This window comes from Ostrinia nubilalis, chromosome 20, assembly GCF_963855985.1.
Source record: "Ostrinia nubilalis chromosome 20, ilOstNubi1.1, whole genome shotgun sequence".
NCBI lineage: Eukaryota > Metazoa > Arthropoda > Insecta > Lepidoptera > Crambidae > Ostrinia > Ostrinia nubilalis.
This window is the reverse complement of record NC_087107.1, coordinates 11,045,284-11,064,664: the sequence shown is the minus strand read 5'-3', so window position 1 is coordinate 11,064,664 and position 19,381 is coordinate 11,045,284. Positions and strand designations below refer to the sequence as shown.

Genomic DNA, 19,381 nt, shown 5'->3' with positions numbered 1-19,381 from the left:
GTTTCATATATTTTTGGTCCAAAATCAAAAGTGCCGGCCAACAAAAAAAAGTGCTGTATTCTGACAGAATACGTCTGCCTTAGCATTTGTTACTATGGCACCAAAGCCGTAGCTCCACTGTGCGTCGAGTATTTGAGATCTAAAAGTCATCGACTATTCATACATTTTTTGTACAAAATCAAAAGTGTCGGCCAATAAAAAAAAAGTGCTGTATTCTGACAGAATACGTCCGCCTTAGCATTTGTTACTATGGCACCAAAGCTGTAGCACCACTATGCGTCGAGTATTTGAGATCTAAAATTCATCGACGATTCATACATTTTTTGTTCAAAATCAAAAGTGTCGGCCAATAAAAAAAAAGTGCTGTATTCTGACAGAATACGTTCGCCTTAGCATTTGTTACTATGACACCAAAGCTGTAGCACCACTGTGCGTCGTAGTATTTGAGATCAAAGTCAGTCGTTTCATATATTTTTAGAACTCAAATACTACGATGCACAGTGGTGCTACAGCTTTGGTGCCATAGTAATAAATGCTAAGGCGGACGTATTCTATCAGAATACAGCACTTTTATTTTTTGGCCGGCACTTTTGATTTTGGACCAAAATGGATGATGTCCTTTATTACAATTTACAAATAGGGTTTAACAAATACAATACACTGCACTTTTATGTGCGACATAAAATGATTTAAAAAAAAAGTTTCAGTAAATAAATTCGTAAAAATTTCTAATGTAAAAATGTTTCTCATTATGCATAAGGGGTGAGTTTTGCAACCCCCCTCCCTCCCTTTGTATAGTTTTTGCTGAAGAATTTTTTTCAAATACCACTATTTAAGAAGAGTTTTAGTTGGACCCTAAACACACTGAGTACCAACTCTAAATGAGTATTTTCGTAGCATAAGATATCCGATTCGCATTTGCATTTACACTTAAATATGGAAGTAGTTTTGATGTAAGCAATTTCGTATACGATCTAGTAAAGCTTCTAAGCGGCCGTGATGTCACTGTCTCTAACTCCATTATATTCGTATCTAATGGTAATAGCTACTAGTTTTAGTAGAATTATTGCCATAGATCTCTCGCTATGTGTGATTTAATGACACATAACGATGGTTTACATTCCCCGGTGTATGGGAAAGTGGATTCTTCAAATTTGTTAATGTGATATGCGCTTACGCAGCGGGGAATGGAATCAAAAGAAAAGTATGTACTTGAGTTGTAAGAATATCGAACTTAGTACCTATTGAGTTTCACTAAACTCAATACTAATTTCGCTATCAATTGTAACCGATATTCCTATTCGCAATACAAACATGACAATCATGACATGTTGTAAAGGTACATTATTTTTTTTGTTTGTAATATCTTTTTCCTCATTCACTTAGAACTTTTTAGTACTGGATGTTGTAAACTACTTTTATTATTAATAGCAAAAGAAACTATTTGTTTGCGTACCTACCTATGAAACGTGTTCTCACCTAAACCACTGAACCAATTTTGATTAAAATTGGCACGACATAGTTTTGAAGAAGGTCTTTTTTTGTAAAAAACCAAAAAATACTACTATGATTTACATATTTTATTTACTGTCATTATAAATGTCACGCCAACAAATTACACTTTAACAACACAATGGTCGATAAATAAAACCACAAGTCCAAAACAAATATATTCCAACACAATACCGACAATAGTCAAAACTCAAAAAGGAATAAGTCTTTTATCAACGCTATAAATCAGGGTTGTGCGCGCGCCACCCCTTCGGCTTAATAGCCATTTTGTAGGAAATATGCCGATAAATTAACTCCTGCGCATACGACAATAAATCTAATAATAAAAACATTAGGTGACGTTTTGTGGGCCATTCAAGGCCAGGGATGTTATGGATATCCGATATTCGAAATAAAAAAATATCCGTAACCGTAACCGATTCAAAAGTTTCGGATAGTTTCGGATGTAGACAGTTTAAATTGTTTTTTGTATAGCATTACATTATGTAAAGGCATAACAGCCTGATGTACCTTTATAATGCCATCTAGTACTATCAAATTTTTATTACTTTTTATTCGATGTAAAGTGTGCAGCCATGAATGAACCGTGTTGGACAAATATTGCAAATTGCATTTTAAAGCACAGATATCCGTAACCGTAACCGAAACTTTCGGATATCCGAAATAAAAAAATATCCGTAACCGAAACTACATATTCTTCTCAGTCGGTACACTCTTGTCAGAGTGGTCGTGGTCATCATTTTGAATCACGATTCAGAGGGATGTTCCTCGTAATACGGCGCCATTCCTCGCGGACTGCAGCTTTCCGGGTACTTAGTACTTAGTACCGAGCACTTAGTTGCGGCCTTGATCTGGTCCGTCCATCTCATTGGTGATCTACCACGTGGTCGCGGTGGAAACTACATATATACATCCCTAATTCAAGAGGACCGGTCCCTTTGTACCGGTGCAATGTGGTGAACCTAGCTAATTGTGCTGGTATCACGTAGATAAGGTTAACACAATTAGTTATTGTAATTAATTGACCTCTGGTTCAGACGAAGGCTACTTTCGAAAATTAAGAGCAGTATTTACCACCTTAGACTGCATCTACATTGTGATTCTTCTCAAATACATGGAAATCATGAGCAGTCTTGTGTCTAACTTTTGTAGAAGGAACATGTTTTTTTTATCTTTCCCTCCTCCCCTGTTCAATATCACCAGAATTAAGCCTTTGTCTAGCACTCAGCATAGGTTCGTTCCCATGCAACTCCTGTGTAGCCAGGATCTACAGTTTGACCGTCAATAACTCAACCAATATTTTATTCCGTAACGTTGCAGGTGAGGGCCCTGGGCATTTAAGGATCAAGGGGCCCTTTTAAAAGGAGAAAAATATTTTGAAGATTTTGAGACCATGTAGAAGCTCTGTTCCCATGATCACGGGGCCCTCGGAAAGAGTGCCCAATGGAAAAAAGCTAAGTTGCGGGTCCAATGACAGTCATACTTTCCCCGGAACAAACGTGACCTTCACTAATTGGGCTTTTATTGGCAGTCAAGCTTAGACCCTGGCTACACAGGAGTTGCAGCGTTGGAACGAGAGGTGGGGATAGTCCCGTAATATCCCGTTGTTATCTGTCCATCAGCGGAACATTTGGAACGTAACGCGATACGCGGAACAGTTCCGCGGCTCTTGGGTTAACACAACACGGGGCGGGGAAGTCTCTCCTGTGTGGCTCGGCTATTTCCACCCGGTGTTGCGTAAGACATAGATTAGGTATGTGTAGAAGGCCGTCTTCATTGATGTTTCCATAAAAGGAATTTTTCAGCCAGTAGGTACTAAATGTAAGATCATAGAGCTTACAAAAAATTGAAGGGGCGTTGAACGGTTGTTTAAAGTGATGTAATTTTAAACACAACGACTGTTTAAGTTTTTTGTAATAACACCAGTAAGTAGTATCAATTTGTACCGTACCTACCTAATAAAAATCTAGAAGGTGCCATTGGTGCGCACTGAATGTAAAAAAATAGAAATTGGGGCAAGGTCTTGTAAAATATGAGTGTCCAACTGCCCATCATTGCTAGAAGATATGTCATACTCTGTGTTTACGATTACGCAGTCTTGCTACCGCTCAGCCTTCATCTTCTGCTTTTTTTTTCTCGAGCGTTTCAACACTTTCAACCAAACTGCAATACCTAATTGTTAAGTTACAATAATAAAAAAAATGCATAGAAGTACCTAGGTAACATAATCAATATACGACCCATAAAGTACACGAATATAGATAGTTCTTTCAAACGTTCATACCGTCTGTATCTTACGTATCATCAACACACATTTCTTTCGTGTTGTTACCAATTCGGACTTGTTTATTTATAGACTGTCATTCATAAGCGGTCTGTTTGGCGGCTGATCGTGCCATAAATAAACTCTATGATTAGGATTAATGGTATTTATATCCCCGTTGACATCTTTAAATACAGTGTGTAATGGTTTTGACTCCTAAATGGGTTAAACGTTGCTGATTTGGAAAATTGGGTTCGTGGCGCGTGGATTAACACAATTTTGTCTGTCAACGAGGCTCGTTTTGGAGATGCTTTGCGCGTAGGCATAGAGATTTACGTAAATAGATTGTTTACGCAAAAATTGGCAAACGACCGTGTGAACTTTTGTTGTGAACTGGTACTGATCGTTGAATTCTATTATTATTTCTCGAATGAAAGACTTTTACTCAACCGCAATGTCGATTATGTACGAGTACGTATCAATATCTTTCACAGCATAACTTACTACTTACTTATAAGTCTAGTAATGCTAAATGGCGTGGTAATGGTCTATGTTCTAAAGATCACACCGAATTTACAATACCATTTTTCAGAGCTACCCTCAGAAAACGCAAAAGCAAGCTTAAAGCAGTCGAAGTCTCAATAACCTTATTGAGAGTATTGAGATTGAGACATTACCACCCTCGTCACTTACACACTCTTCAATACCTACATAATTTTTTTTTCTGTTACAGCCGGATGAACTGGCGAAATCGGTGAAGCTGACGTCCCGGGAGCGTCGGTTCATCAAGTTCGCGAGCGTGGAGTTTGGCGGCCAGCTCTACATGACCCCGCAGGACTTCCTGGAGTCTGTCGTGGAGCAGGAGCCCAGGCGTGAGTCTTCTTAATGCATTCGTTCGTTTCAACCAAAGTTTTACTTCTGGTAAGGTTTCTACAATGACCAGGTCTTGCGCTGCCTGCATCTAGGGGTTTTCCGTGGAGTCTGGAACTGGTCGCCGACATTCGTTTCTTCACATGACTGTCCGCCGACACAACATTTCGTATATCGCCTCTAGATCGTCTGACCACCGAGTGACCTGCCTACATTTAATGATCGCCGTTCGAGTACTTTTCTACCCCAAAAGCGTCTACGAGCTGTGTCCCCGCCCACTGTCTCTTGAGTTTGGTAATTCTGCGGGATATGTTGATTTTCCTACTTGTAAACTATAATTATTTTATTAAACCATTGACTGTTATTAAATGTACAACTGCTAATAAGAGTAAACTTTTTGTCTGTTACAGCTCGCCTGAAGAGACGCGTGTTGACGCTCAAAGAGATCGAGTACCTGCGAGACCACACACCAGCTCTGAAGAAAGGCTCCTCGCAAATGTTCCGGAACCTCAGGGATAAGGGTGAGAATTTTGTCAAATAGTCGTTAAGGTCTACCTTATCTCCGGTAGTTCATTGGACTAGAAGATTAAGTTCAGAATCTATCTATACTTATATTATAAATGCGAAAGTAACTCTGTCTGTCTATCTGTCTGTCTGTCTCGCTTTCACGCCTAAATCACTGAACCGATTTTGATGTAATTTGGCATAGATATAGTTTGAGTCCCGGAAAAGGACATAGGATAGTTTTTATCCCGGTTTTTGAAACAGGGACGCCGCGATAAAGTTTTTCTGTGACAGACAAAATTCCACGCGGGCGAAGCCGCGGGTGGAAAGCTAGTTTGGCTATAAAGGTCTTCATGTGCTCAAGTAATTACGAATATATTATGCCCGCTTTATTCACAATTCTCCCAAATTATGCTATGAGCATTTCGATAAACTAACTAACATTAATTTAAGAAATTAATTTTTTCACTCTACGAAGATATACACGCTTTTATGTAAAATAATAGTATTCTTTATTTGTTTCAGGAATAATATCATATACGGAATACTTGTTCCTTCTATCGATTTTAACAAGTAAGTATTTTTCAATGTATTAAAATAATATAGAGTCGAAATCGAATAAAGATTTTTTGTTCATTTTATAACTTTAGTTTTAACAATTTCTTTGAATATTTATTATCATTTCTATAATTTTTCAGAACCAGCTTCGGGCTTCCAAATAGCTTTTAACATGTTCGACACCGATGGTAACCAAAGAGTAGATAAGAACGAATTTCTAGTCGTAAGTAGATTTTTTTATTACCTCTATACTTATCCTTGGTGGTAGCTGGAAAGTGATGAGCGAATTCGTAAATAAATATTCAATTGCTAATAAATTCATTTTGAATCCATAAGTTTGTTGCTACATTATAGCTATAGTCATTGTTATGTAGTGTTAATAATGTGTGACCTAGCACAAACCCCTGTAGCAGTCCTCCTACAAAGTACAATACAGCCCTGTATTTATTTTGATAGATTTTCCTATAATTAGATCCAAAGTTCCTTAAATTTATAAGTTTACTGGCGTACCCCACTAGTTTCTTGTTATAGTCCGATTTATTGGACAAACAATTATTTTTTATTTAACTTTTAGATATCAATTCTATAAGTTCGATCGCTCGTCACTTTCCTTAGATTTATTAGTATCCAATAGTGTGATATTAGTAATATGGTGGCAGTACCTTTTAGAATTAGTTTAGATTTTCTCAAGAACCTTAATTATTATAATAAACTAGCAATAGACACCTTTAGTGCATCCACATAGTTATTCCATACACAAACCACGCACTTTAACATTCACCGAAACAACTTCATGGGACAAGGAGCCAAGATGCTATTTATTTATATTTTCCCTTTTTATCTATTTTTCTTTATTTTTCCTTTTTTTGAGCATGTTTTCTGCCGTGTAAATCTAGATTCAGCGGTTGCTGGGTGGGACTTTCAAGGAACGCAAGGATTTGGACGCGAAGAGCCAGGAGGCAGTGAGTTCTGAGTGCTTGTGAGGGAACGCCTGCTCGAATAATACGAGAGAATTCGAGTCGATCTATTTTATTGCTAAGAGTAAATATTTAGGAAGTGAGATAAGTTTTTTGAAGAGAGAAAATAATGGGTTAATCTTTTCATCATTATATCTGGTTTTACTACTGGTTTTTATCCCGGCGCTGTCCAGGTTAAATAACTATCTTTTTAAGTAGACATGGGATTCATACAATTTTTTTTCAAATGGTAAAATACGTTTTCATATCGAGAATCAACATATCTCTTAATAAAAGAATCAAGCTTTAGTTAGATCGTCTGCAATGAAATTAAACATACCTTTCCTTCTGGAATCTCTAACAGGAAAATCAGGACTTGTCTCCTTATGGATAGGATAAACAAATAGATCGATTCGATAACTACCCTCGATATTATTCGGTGCAGGAGGTTGTGCCGCTCTAAATGTTTCTGTCAGTCTGTGTTGTACTTTTTACTTGTTGTTCATTTAGGTGATTTTGTTAGTCCTTGTCGTAAAGTTTGTGTTGAAAGTAAAAAAAAAAAAAACTTTTGAAATAAAAATAAATTGTTGCGTAATGGCAACCCTATAAATAATTTTAAGTTCTAGTGAATCAGAGGTTGTACTATAGTGGTTTACACTGTTCATTTGCCCCTACTAGCAGGATTCGAAGCCGCGTCAATTCAAAGGCCAGCTATGCACGATAACGTAGTTATTATGATTAATATCTATCAAAACATTTCTAATTTAGACACCTTACTTTGTATCTATCTTTGTATTATTGTACAATTTCAGTATATTGATGTTTTATGTCTATAATATAGGGCAGTTGAAGTAAACACAGATGCTAACAAATTTTCATTACTCTTTAAACGCGGCACAACCACGCTCATTCGTTTTGCTTTATAAGTTTGTGTTTCTACTATAAAAAATACAATAATGGGTTTATTTTTAAAGGGCGTGAAAGTGAAAACTACTTCTGAAGATTCATTTAGCAGAATGAAATACGCAATTAACTCATACTTAGCAAACTCCCGTGGATCCTTTGGTTTAGTTATTACAGAGTGATTCTCAACACCGAGGTTTTGGGTTCATTCTTAGATGGGGCAAATTAGTTGCAATCAATACGATAGAAATACAAGAAAACTTGGCTGCAAATACTGTCCAGGATGTGTTTTTTTAGATGTTTATTATCTGTAATGTTAGTGTTACCAGCATGGAAACACAATTTTCTCAAAAGTTGAACTTTATTTATTACTTTATTGAATTTCAAAATCCTTCTACAAAATTGCCATGTTTTTTAAAACAACTTAAAAAATATTTTATACGATTTTCAGTTTCACTTTCACGCCCATGAAAATTGCCCATTTTATAAATTACTATAAATCTACGAATCTGTTTAAACAGACGTTCAAAGTGTTGCATACTACTTATAATCTTATTATATTTGTGTATAACGTGCTCACCGCCCGATATTTTGTAGCTGCTTTCGATAGTGAATTCAAGTGCCTTGAAGAACAAGATGGGGCCGAAGGTGACCGCCGACAAGGCGTCCATTGTAAGTCCACGCGTGGGTTACCAGATTACGGGAATTTTCCTGACATGTCTGAACAGCCTTTTATAGTTGACATTTCAGGAATTTGTAAATTTTAACAAGAAAAAATAGTACTTATTAAATATTATTTTGTTCGTTGTCATTCAAATAAACTTTCTATATAAAGCCCGGTCCGTGAGCACGTAGAATTTTGTCCAATGACCCCTAGCTACCCATCCTTATCGCTCGCGCGTAATTATATTGCTGTCGCGAACAGTCGCGACAGCAATATAGCAGCAGCCAGTCGCACAGGCGACTGGCACCCGCAGTGAGTGTGCGAGCGCGTTAGCAACATAATTACGCGCGAGCGATAAGGATGGGTAGCTAGGGGTCATTGGACAAAATTCTACGTGCTCGTACCAGACTATAGAAAGAAACAGAAGAAAGGTGTGCTTGCTTGCTCACCCCTACTCTCAATCATAGATCGTATCAGCACAGAGTGGGCGTTATCAAGAGCAAGCCCCAGCGCGCTGCAGCGTTGCCAAAGGTCCCGATTTTTTTTTAGTCAGATTGAACAGGCTCTGTCCCTCCCGCTTTTCGTGGATAACTCCAGTCGAGAAACCGACGAAGACTCTACTACCTATAGATAGAGTAAAATGTCCCGCTTTGGACGAAAAAATCTGCTTTTTCACTCAAAAAGTTGATATCCCGACTTGCCAAAAATAATCTGCTAATGCTGGCAACTTATTTAAACAAAATCATTTAAGGCTGTATCGTTTTAATTTTGCATTGAAAAAAAAAACATTTGTCAGGAAAACTTATTTCTGGATCTGGTAACCCAAGCCCATGTCAGTGTAAGAAGTTTTCGTGTCTCATGTCCGTCCTTTGTTTAGAAAGAGAGAGTTATATGTTTTGCTGTTTATGCTTTCTGTACGATTTCTCTGTGATAACATGTTGTGTAATAAATATTTTTGTTTATGTATGTTTAACTTACATAATAATGTGTGTCTAGAATTATAGATGTTAGATTTAGGTGATATCTTTTGATGTAACTTTTTCTTATAATGTTTACTTGAATTGTGTAAATAATAAAAAAAACACGAGATCTTTTATTGTATAAGTAAATAGTTTTAATTATATGTATACTTACTTACGAGCTAAATACATAATTTTTTTTACCAAGTGTTTTAACTTTTTATGTTTTTGTAATCTTTTGTATTATCTTCTATCTATTAACAATTATACTTATGCTTTAATGCTAAATTAATGACCAAACTGCTCCTTTATCTTATTCTTAGCTTTCAGCATGTTCGTATAAATTAAAAAATATTTACACACATGTCACTAAACTGTGCGTTCGTTTTCAACGCAAATTACACTACTTACTTTATTTGTTATTAATATTTCATGTTTAAAATCATTGGGATCATCTTCTATTGTGCCCATAAAGTTTTTAAAAACAATTCTTCTGGCGGAGTCGGGTAAAAATATTTTAGATTTTTTGATTGCCTTCTAAATTACCTACTAAGCATGTTTAGCCAACAAAAAGCCAAAAATTAATAAATAATCGAAATTTCTATCCATTGCCTTAAATAAAATCCGATGTGTGGCATTAATTGCCATTTTGAATTAAAATGAACTATTGGTCTCTCCAACACCCTAGCGTTGGGATTGTAGGTACTCCAAATCCTCCATTTTCCGGTAAATTAGAGAGTTTCGTGCTCCTATAGTGGAAACTAAAATATCCTTTGGACATTTTACTGCGCCTCTAGTCCCAAACTAAGCAAAGCAAAGGTACTAGACAACGAAAAAGAAACCTGATTATAACTAATGATAATGTCTTGGGCACAATAAAAGATGTCCCACCTGAGACACAACTAAACAGCGCCACGGTTCCAGATGGAGAAGATATTCAGCTTCGCTTGGAAGGGGAAGCGGGGGATCAACGACGACGCCGAGGGGGGGGACGAGGGGAAGCCCCAGGACACCTACGTCAACGACGAGCAGGGCCTGCAGAGGCGACACAACGTTGATACGTTCTTGCAGGTATGGGGTTTCAGAAATAAATTTAGGTTGGGGGTTTTAAAAATAATAAATGCCTCAGACACAAGTTTTTCTTTTAATTAGAAATGTATATATTTTTGTTTTTGTAAACCCTGTTACTCTCTGTCAAAGCTGTTTACGTGACATTGGCGAAATCATGGTTCTCGATACCAAAAGAAAAAAAGAAGACACGCGTGAAAACCGCGCGGTTTCTTGGTGGTTTTCATAGAGATATAGAGAGATGCCAACTAATGCGCTGAGTTCGAAACTCAGTGTCGTATTAGAAATTCACACACACAAAGTAATCAAAATATGTGCTCATTATCCACTGCGGTATCAGTACTCAACATTCGAATAATCTTTAGTATTACGCAAGCAATGTAAACTGTTTACATTATGACGTCGCTGCTGTCATCATTGCTGTCACGAGCAATGTGTTCTGTTTTTGGGCATATTGCTACGACACCGGCCCCGCCCCTTGTCACATCTCCCTTCAGTTTCTGTGATCTGTGGTGGTTCTCATTGGCTAGGCACTGAGGCGGTAACCGTGCGGTTACGGTTTTATGCAAATGTACGAGAACTGCACAACAACCGCGCGATTATTGCTGTCTGAACCAAGGCCTGGTGACAAGACAATTAAGCATAAGTATGCTTGATTGTTGAAACTTACTGGCGGCCGATAGGCAGCCTATGTTCAGCACTAGACGAAATGGAATTTATAATAATATGGCGAAATATTGTTCCATCAGGTCCATTTCTTCGGCAAGAAGGGAACGAATGACCTAAAATTCGAAGGCTTCAAGCAATTTATGGAGAACCTGCAAACAGAAGTGTTGGAGTTAGAGTTCCACGAATTTTCTAAAGGTAAGCACCTTCCTTCCTTTCTGAAAAAACAAAGCACGTTATGGATGGCCTGTAGAATATCTATCTGATTGAGTCATATCAGTTGTTTGTGGTGGTTAAAGATACCAACAAAAATAAAAGCTCCATCAAAAGTTCAACTATATCCTCAACGAAATCAATTCAATGAAAATAGTAGAAGTTCCAAGCTAAATACTTACATAATGTTTCTTTACGCTCTTTTCATGTACTTCTTAGGGATCCAAGCCATCTTCGCCAAAAAAGAATTTGAAGAAAATAAGAAGAGTTCGAAGCTATGTTTGCTAAACACCTAGATACCTATGTTTTTTACATCTTTGAGAAAAGATCGAGATATTATAATGTAGTTACTTCAAGCTCATGTTCCCTGGCCCAGAAAACAATTTTCTCTAAAAATGAATCGCATGACAATAGGAATTCGAAGCTAAGAACATGTTTCTTAACCTCAAATGTACTCCAGTAGGCCTAAGATGCGCGCCGCGATAAGCGGTTATCACGCCATTTTATCGATTTTGCCCATACGTTTTGACGTCGATAAAAGTTATCTCGGCGCGCATCTTAGGCCTACAGGGCACGATCCGAAGCTTAGTATGTTTCTTACGCCTCTCAAATGTGCTTCCCAGGGCACGAAACGATCTGCGAAGTGGACTTCGCCAAGATCCTCCTGCGCTACACGTACCTGGACACGGACGAGTACGACATGTACCTGGACCGGCTGCTGGACCGCGTCAAGGACGAGCGCGGCATCACCTTCGAGGAGTTCAAGACCTTCTGCCAGTTCCTCAACAACTTGGAAGACTTTACTATTGCTATGAGGATGTATACGCTCGCGGACCATCCTATATCCAAAGGTAATGCTCGAGTATAGTAACTAGCTTAGGGAGTGTAGCACAAATCCTCCATTTGAATTTGGTAAACAAGAAAGGGTCGCGTTTCTGCAGCGTGGAATAACCTTCGAGGAGTTCAAGACCTTCTGCCAGTTCCTCAACAACTAGGAAGACTTTACTATTGCTATGAGGATGTATACGCTCGCAGACCATCCTATATCCAAAGGTAATCCTTGACTAGCACAAAGTAGCTTAGGGAGTGTGGCACAAATCCTCCATTTGAATCCGGTAAACAAGAAAGGGTCGCGTTTCTGCAGCGCAGCATAACCTTCGAGGAGTTCAAGACCTTCTGCCAGTTCCTCAACAACTTGGAAGACTTTACTATTGCCATGAGGATGTATACGCTCGCGGACCATCCTATTTCCAAAGGTAATCAGTCAGATACAAACAGCAAAGTTTTCTCTAGCAGCTTTTGCGGATCTGAATCTACAGCAGTTCATCTTCATGTGCATGTATACGATCGCAGACCATCCCATATTCTGAGGTAATCCTACAGTAGCGCAGCATATCAGATCATCATCATTATCATCATTTCAGCCATAGGACGTCCACTGCTGAACATAGGCCTCCCCTAATGCTTTCCACGTTGATCGATTGGTAGCGGCCTGCGTCCAGCGCTTCCCTGCTACCTTTACGATGTCATCGGTCCACCTTGTAGGTGGACGTCCCACGCTGCGTTTTCCGGTACGCGGCCTCCATTCCAGAACCTTATATCAGAAACAAGCGGGTTTCTGTCACTTTTTGGTCGCTCACTTGGGTTTGAACATGCTTCTTCATCTTCTGCCAGTTCTTGAATCTACTGGAGTCCACCATCCCTACAGTAGGGTTTTACTGGCTTACTGCTTTTCCAAGACTTTCCTGGACACGGACGAGTACGATATGATGTGACATGAACTATGGCATCTTATGTAGTGAGTAATAGGTGCGATTTTGCAACAAGAGTGCATAGTCTGGTGTCTGTACCTGGACCGGCTGCTGGGTAATCCTCGACTAGCACAAAGTACCTTAGGGAGTGTACCACAAATCCTGCATTTCAATCTTGTAAACAAGAAAGGGTCGCGTTTCTGTAGCGCGGCATCACCTTCGAGGAGTTCAAGACCTTCTGCCAGTTCCTCAACAACCTCGAGGACTTTACCATCGCTATGAGAATGTAAAAAAAACCATCTATAGCCCATTCTATTTCGTTCCCCAGACGATTTCCACCAAGTGGTGAAGATCTGCACCGGTATATCTCAGAGCACCTGGTGAGCACGGTGTTCACGATCTTGATGCGAGCAGCTCAAGACCGGTCGTTTTGGAAGTCCTTTGTCCATTAGTGGACTTTTTTCCAGTGGCGTAACTATGCCATCCGAGGCCTATGCCAACAGATGAAAATTCTGTGCATGGGACCCTTGGCGTATCTATCTGAGTTTATTTTTCGGGGGGGGGGGGGGGGGGGTGGGGGACCATTGCCTTAGCTCGAGGGGGGGGAGGGTGATTAGGGACTTGGGCCGGAGCCCCCTCGGGTCGGAGGCCCGTGGCATTTTGCCAGTCCTGCCACCCTGTAGTTACGCCACTGCTTTTTCAATTGATGCCCGTTTCAAAATGCCCTTATTTCTTCCTAGACGAGTTCCACCGCGCGGTAAAGATCTGCACGGGCATCTCCCAGTCGGAGCACCTGGTGAGCACGGTGTTCGCCATCTTCGACGCGGACGGCGACGGGCTGCTCAGCTACAAGGAGTTCATCGCCATCATGAAGGACCGACTGCACCGCGGGTTCAAGGTATGCCAATAGACGTATTTTTTTTAAGACAGAATACAGAAATAAACCAACAAACACATATATGTAGGCTATAAAACAAAGAGGTAAAGGTGAGAAAAAAAACTGTGCCAATAGACACCCGCTCAGCATTTATCGTGATTTGCTCAAAAGGGCAAGTCACGAAGCTTACACCAATGGACAAGTTTCCAATTTTTTATTTTAATAAAACTTAAAAATATAAGTGAAACTAATAATAATTGTAAAAGAATCATGGAAATATCTCTACAAATACAAAAGTTACAGGGCCCTAAAGTTGCGCATAACAAAATTCGCGCCATTTTGATTCGAAGTAGTCACGACAGTCATTCGAAGTACAAACAGTAAATCACCTCTGGTCCAGTGCTGTTGACAGATACATTTTTTTTAAAATCTTGTAGTTGCCCGCATCTACACTTGCGAGCAAAAGTATGGAATCACTTACATGAAGTTGTTTTCACGCGATCTTGTGAACTAACGAATTTGTTAGTAACAAAAAAAGTGGCACCATTTTAAAGATTAAACTTTTAACTTTAAATTGATACCAAATTCATTTAAATCACACCAGTATTTAAAAAGATATCCCGGCTGATATAAAGAAGTAAGGAAAAAGACATGTATCAACTGTTTGATACGTCGCGAGTTGCGGTCTATTTACCCCCTATAAAAGCACGTGATTTCGGATTTTTGCTTTCACACGTTGATCCTTACACATCTCCGCTTCTTTTGACACTTTACCTGGGATTCTTCACCTTCAGAAGCAGCACAAATCGTTCCATTATTGCAAGAAGGGCTCAGCCAGCGGGCTGTCGCACGTCAGCTCCACATAAGCCAGTCTTGGGTTTCTAAAGTTTTAAAACGCTTTCAGGAGACTGGTGGCTTTATCCCGAGATCAAGTTCTGAACAGCGCCGGTGCACATCGCAGAGGAATGACCGTTTTTTCATGTCAAACTCTCTATGAAATCGTTATTTCAATGATATCGACGTCCAGCAAGAGCCCAGAAATGTTTGTAGGATAGCTGTTAGCGAGTGGACAGTTCGTCTTAGATATGAGCAATAATATCTTGACTCCAAAAAGGTCTGCCACAGGCTCGAAACTGACTTCTTAGACGAACTGTCCACTTGCTAACAGCTATCCTACGAACATTTCTGAGCTCTTGCTGGACGTCGATACCAGTCAAATGACGATTTTATAGAGAGGTTGACATGAAAAAACGGTCATCCCTCTGCGATGTGCACCGGTGCTGTTCAGAACTTGGTCTCGGGATAAAGCCACCAGTCACCCGAAAGCGTCTTAAAACTTTCGAAACCCAGGACTGGCTTATGTGGAGCTGACGTGCGACAGCCCGCTGGCTGAGCTCTTCTTGCAATAGTGCAACGATTTGTGCTGCTTCTGAAGGTGTAGAATCCCAGGTAAAGTGTCAAAAGAAGCGGAGATGTGTAAGGATCAACGTGTAAAAGCAAAATCCGAAAACACGTGCTTTTATAGGGGGTAAATAGGCTGCAACTCGCGACGTATCAAAGAGTAGATACATGTCTTTTTCCTTACTTCGTCACATTAACCGGGATATCTTTTTAAATACTGATGTGATTTAAATAAATTTGGTATCAATTTAAAGTTAAAAGTTTAATCTTTAAAATGGTGCCACTTTTTTTGTTACTAACAAATTCGTTAGTACACAAGATCGCGTGGAAACAACTTCATGTAAGTGATTCCATAGTTTTGCTCGCAAGTGTAGGTGTTTCCTGCGATCTTTAACAACTCGTTAACATTGTATGGAACGGCATATTTTATAATTTGAATTTTCACGAGTTATTTCATAGTTTTCACTTGCCTTACTAGGGCTATAATAATTACCTATTTATTAAAGAATAATGTATTTCTTTTGCAGTCCTATGCCAAGAACGAAGGGTGGGAGGCGTTCAAGTCCTGCGTAAAGCAAGAGATGAAGAGTGCTGTTTAAATTCGATCGATCAATCGCCTTAGGTTTGAGTGCTTGCAATCTAATGTAAAAAAAAATTAAATCTAGGCACAAAAGAAATGTAGGATTGATCTCAATAAAAATAAAACCCTGTCTCTGGAACTTCTTGGTGCAAAACAGGTTTTTTAAAAGTGAATTAAAAAAATAAGTTAACTTTAAAAAAAATCGGGCTATCAAAGAGGTTTTAATTCAGAGGCAGCGATAGTCACAAATTACAATCCTAATTATGTTTTTTTTTGCAATAGATTGCAAAATACGTAAAGCAATACAAACATCCTGCATTTATATAAAAATACGGTCTTTTGAACCCTAAAATTTAATAAATGCAACTCAAACCTAAGAATTGCCCGCGCTATGCCATAATTTATTTATTTAGACAAATATTTGGCCTGTTTTGAGATCTGTAGGTGCTATTTTTAAATATTGAATGTTACTTCTTTCAATTATTTCTTGTAATGCTCAAAATACCTAAATGCCTGTTGTCTATTAGCTCGCCGAAACGAATTGCATGTTACGCTCATATTATTGTTACCGATCCATCCAGATGGATGCAAGTGCATTACAATACACAAAAACGAAGTACTTAAATGCAATTCAATTCGGCGTTCTAATGGATGACAGGCACTTTCATGAAGTTAAAATTAAATGAAGTTTTTACATCTCCTTAGGTATAAACTTGCCAACAATTTTCAAATTTGAAAGAATTAACATTCATTACTCTTAGTTAATATTTATTATCTACTTAAATAAATATACGATTGTTTCAAGAATTTAGGCTTTTCATATATCTGTTTTGTGCCTAATTTAAAATAATTTATGATTTAGTGGATAAATACTCCAATACGAATATACAAGGAAATTCTAAAGCGCACGTAATAGGGATGTTTCCTGGGTAAAAAAGCAAGAGTTTGAATTAGTCCGTCGGTTAACTTATCAAAAAATACTCGACACGTATTTTTAACTTTTTTAAACTAATGAAAATTGAAAGAGATAAAACGTCCCAAAGTTCAAAAGAAGAGGCCAGTGACGTCAATGTGTGCTTAAAAGTGTAGCACTTTCTGACGTCACGCGGAACTTCAACGAATGTTAACTTCGTAATTACTTGTTTGATTGAAAAATAAAAATACATGTGTCTAATATTTTTTAATAATGTAATTGACGGACTAAAAGTTTTTTTTTTAAACTAGCCTGTTCTATTTATTGTAACTAATAATAAATATTGTGTCTTTCAAAGTATTATTATAGGTTGTTGATCGACCCGCTGTTAAGTCAAATCTTGTTAGTTTTAATTCGCCAAATGGGTCTTAATATTGTATGTGAGAAACAATAATTGGTTTCCCCAAATAGTTAAGTTAAATAACTTTAAATCAATACAAACTACGGGTAACTATCACGAAATATATCTGTCAAGCGCACGAGGATTTATCACGGTTCCCTAGACTAGCGATGGTTGACGGTTCGACAAAAGCACGAATAGAAATCGAACGAACGCTGCTTGAGACTTCACACCTTGACCTTTAGGAAATAGAATTTTATATCATAAATCGTTTTGAGAAAACGGCAGATCTGTCATATTAGTAAGTTTTCGAATTGTCCCATCGCCGGCCTTAATACATATAGTAGTAGTAAATTAGTCGAAATTCTTCTTACGGACATACTGTAATAATCTATAGCAAGCACAATATTAGTAAATTTTTAACACTTAAAAGGCGTCCGATACACTTTTAGTTTTATTAATACTTCTAATATTGTCCCTTGTTAACTAAGAAACATTTTAATTTAAACATGAGTATTCGTAACTTAGCAACATGACATCAAATATAGCAAATGAAATGTAACCGTGTAAGGGGCGCCTAATTTTTAGGGTTGTCAAATAGTGAGATTTCTTTAAATATTGTTAACTTATTCTAGGTAATTTTTCTAGAACTATTTAGCTTTTTGCTTGCGCTTTTGTAAAGTAACACAAATTTTATGAATGTTTCTCGTTGCTTTTGAAAAATCGTATGTGATAAATCAAGTCATAATTCTAATACTTTAAGGTTTTTTGTAGAAGTGTGTTAAATAACCATAAAAATCAGTAAAGTTGATGCCTGTTTAATCCTGAAGTTTTTTATGACTAATTTATTTGTGAACATTTTAATATTTCATTAATATTTCCTGACTGTAGAACGTAATAATTGGGTATTTCTTATGAAATCTCAAAATTTGAGATTTTATTTAAATTTCTTTTTTTTTACATAAACTTAGATATTTTTTGCAGAGATCAGAAAAGTTACTTTTAGAGATCTGTCCAGGGGTATTGGTCTTCCATATTTTTTTATATTACCTATAAAAAATGAGGTTTTAAAAATATAATAAATGAGGGAATGATTAACGGAGTGAGGGAATGATTTATTATTATATTATAGTAAAAAACAACATGTACAAATGGCATATTGGCATGCTTTAAGCATTGACAAGTATTTCTGGTATTCACTAGTCTAAGTTTTTACTTGAACTTTCGCTTTTTTCTTTAAATATTTTAATCTTTCTTTTTACCGCAGTTTTTTCAAAGATTCAGTATTATTTTTCATTTTTCTCGCCTTTTTCTATCGTATTCTTTCTTTTCTATTTATTTTTTTGCATCACTCAACTTCTTTTGTCGTGCTATTTTGCTTCCACATACATGCACCTCTTTTAAATTAAATACCATGAAATACAAGTTACATGAATTAAATAAGCCTAGGCGCAGACCATCGATTTTTCGTCGGCCGATAGTTTAGTCGGGCAGTTAATCAGTATGGGCATGTATGGAAGTTCGCACATTACGCCGATTTGATTTGGCCGACTAAATAGTTGAATACGATTCCCAACTGCCTTCCAACTAAAGTATCGTCCAACTAGCTTGATCAGACGGCGCTCCTCTACGCGCGCGCAGACTGGCCGATTTTTCGTCGTCCAACTCGGCCGATAGCTTCAGTTTGCTCCTCGTTTTTGGCGGGAAAGGTTATTATTACTAATTAATTGATTTAACTAGTTATTACTCTCGATTTCACTTTTTCATGATCACATCTCTTTCATCATCATCATTTCAGCCACAGGACGTCCACTGCTGAACATAATCCAATGACTTCCAAATCGCACGGTTGGTCCCGGTCTGCATCCAGTGCCTTCCTGCTACCTGTATCAGGTCGTCGGTCCACCTTATGGGTGGACGTCCCACGCTGCGTTTTCCGGTACGCGGCCTCCATTCCAGAACCTTGTTGCCTCATGCCGTCAGTTCTGCGTACTATGTGCCCTGCCCACTGCCACTTCAGCTTGCTAATCCGTCGGGCTATGTCAGCGACTTTAGTTCGTTTACGGATCTCCTCATTTCTGATTCGATCTCGTAAAGAAACACCGAGCATAGCCCTCTCCATAGTACGCTGTGCAACTTTGAGCTTCTGTATAGGGTCTATAGTGAGAGGCCACGTTTCCGAGTCATCACAAGATGAACACGGACAAAACGAAGCTTATGTCGAACGTCCATGTTGCGCTCGATTCTTGAGATTGTTGACAAGTATGTCTACCTCGGACAAACGATTCAGCTAGGTAGGTCCAATTTCGAGAAGAAGGAGGTC

The 19,381-nt window shown here is 38.2% G+C and overlaps 1 protein-coding gene across 4 annotated transcripts in view; it reads left to right on the top strand.

Annotated features, from left to right (window-relative positions):
* Window positions 1-15,822, top strand: part of LOC135081651 (calcium uptake protein 3, mitochondrial) — a 118,910-nt gene extending 103,088 nt beyond the window's left edge. The window contains exons 2-12 of one of the 4 annotated variants that reach the window (XM_063976408.1): window positions 4,509-4,647; window positions 5,056-5,166; window positions 5,675-5,722; window positions 5,848-5,930; window positions 6,604-6,669; window positions 8,164-8,238; window positions 10,114-10,260; window positions 11,007-11,121; window positions 11,760-11,987; window positions 13,628-13,785; window positions 15,693-15,822. In XM_063976408.1, coding sequence (XP_063832478.1) covers window positions 4,509-4,647; window positions 5,056-5,166; window positions 5,675-5,722; window positions 5,848-5,930; window positions 6,604-6,669; window positions 8,164-8,238; window positions 10,114-10,260; window positions 11,007-11,121; window positions 11,760-11,987; window positions 13,628-13,785; window positions 15,693-15,764 — 1,242 coding nt within the window. In that variant the 3' untranslated portion in view covers window positions 15,765-15,822. The remainder of the gene's footprint in view (window positions 1-4,508; window positions 4,648-5,055; window positions 5,167-5,674; window positions 5,723-5,847; window positions 5,931-6,603; window positions 6,670-8,163; window positions 8,239-10,113; window positions 10,261-11,006; window positions 11,122-11,759; window positions 11,988-13,627; window positions 13,786-15,692) is intronic. The other 3 variants (XM_063976409.1, XM_063976410.1, XM_063976411.1) reach the window with 3 other exon arrangements.
* Window positions 15,823-19,381: the final 3,559 nt, after the last annotated feature.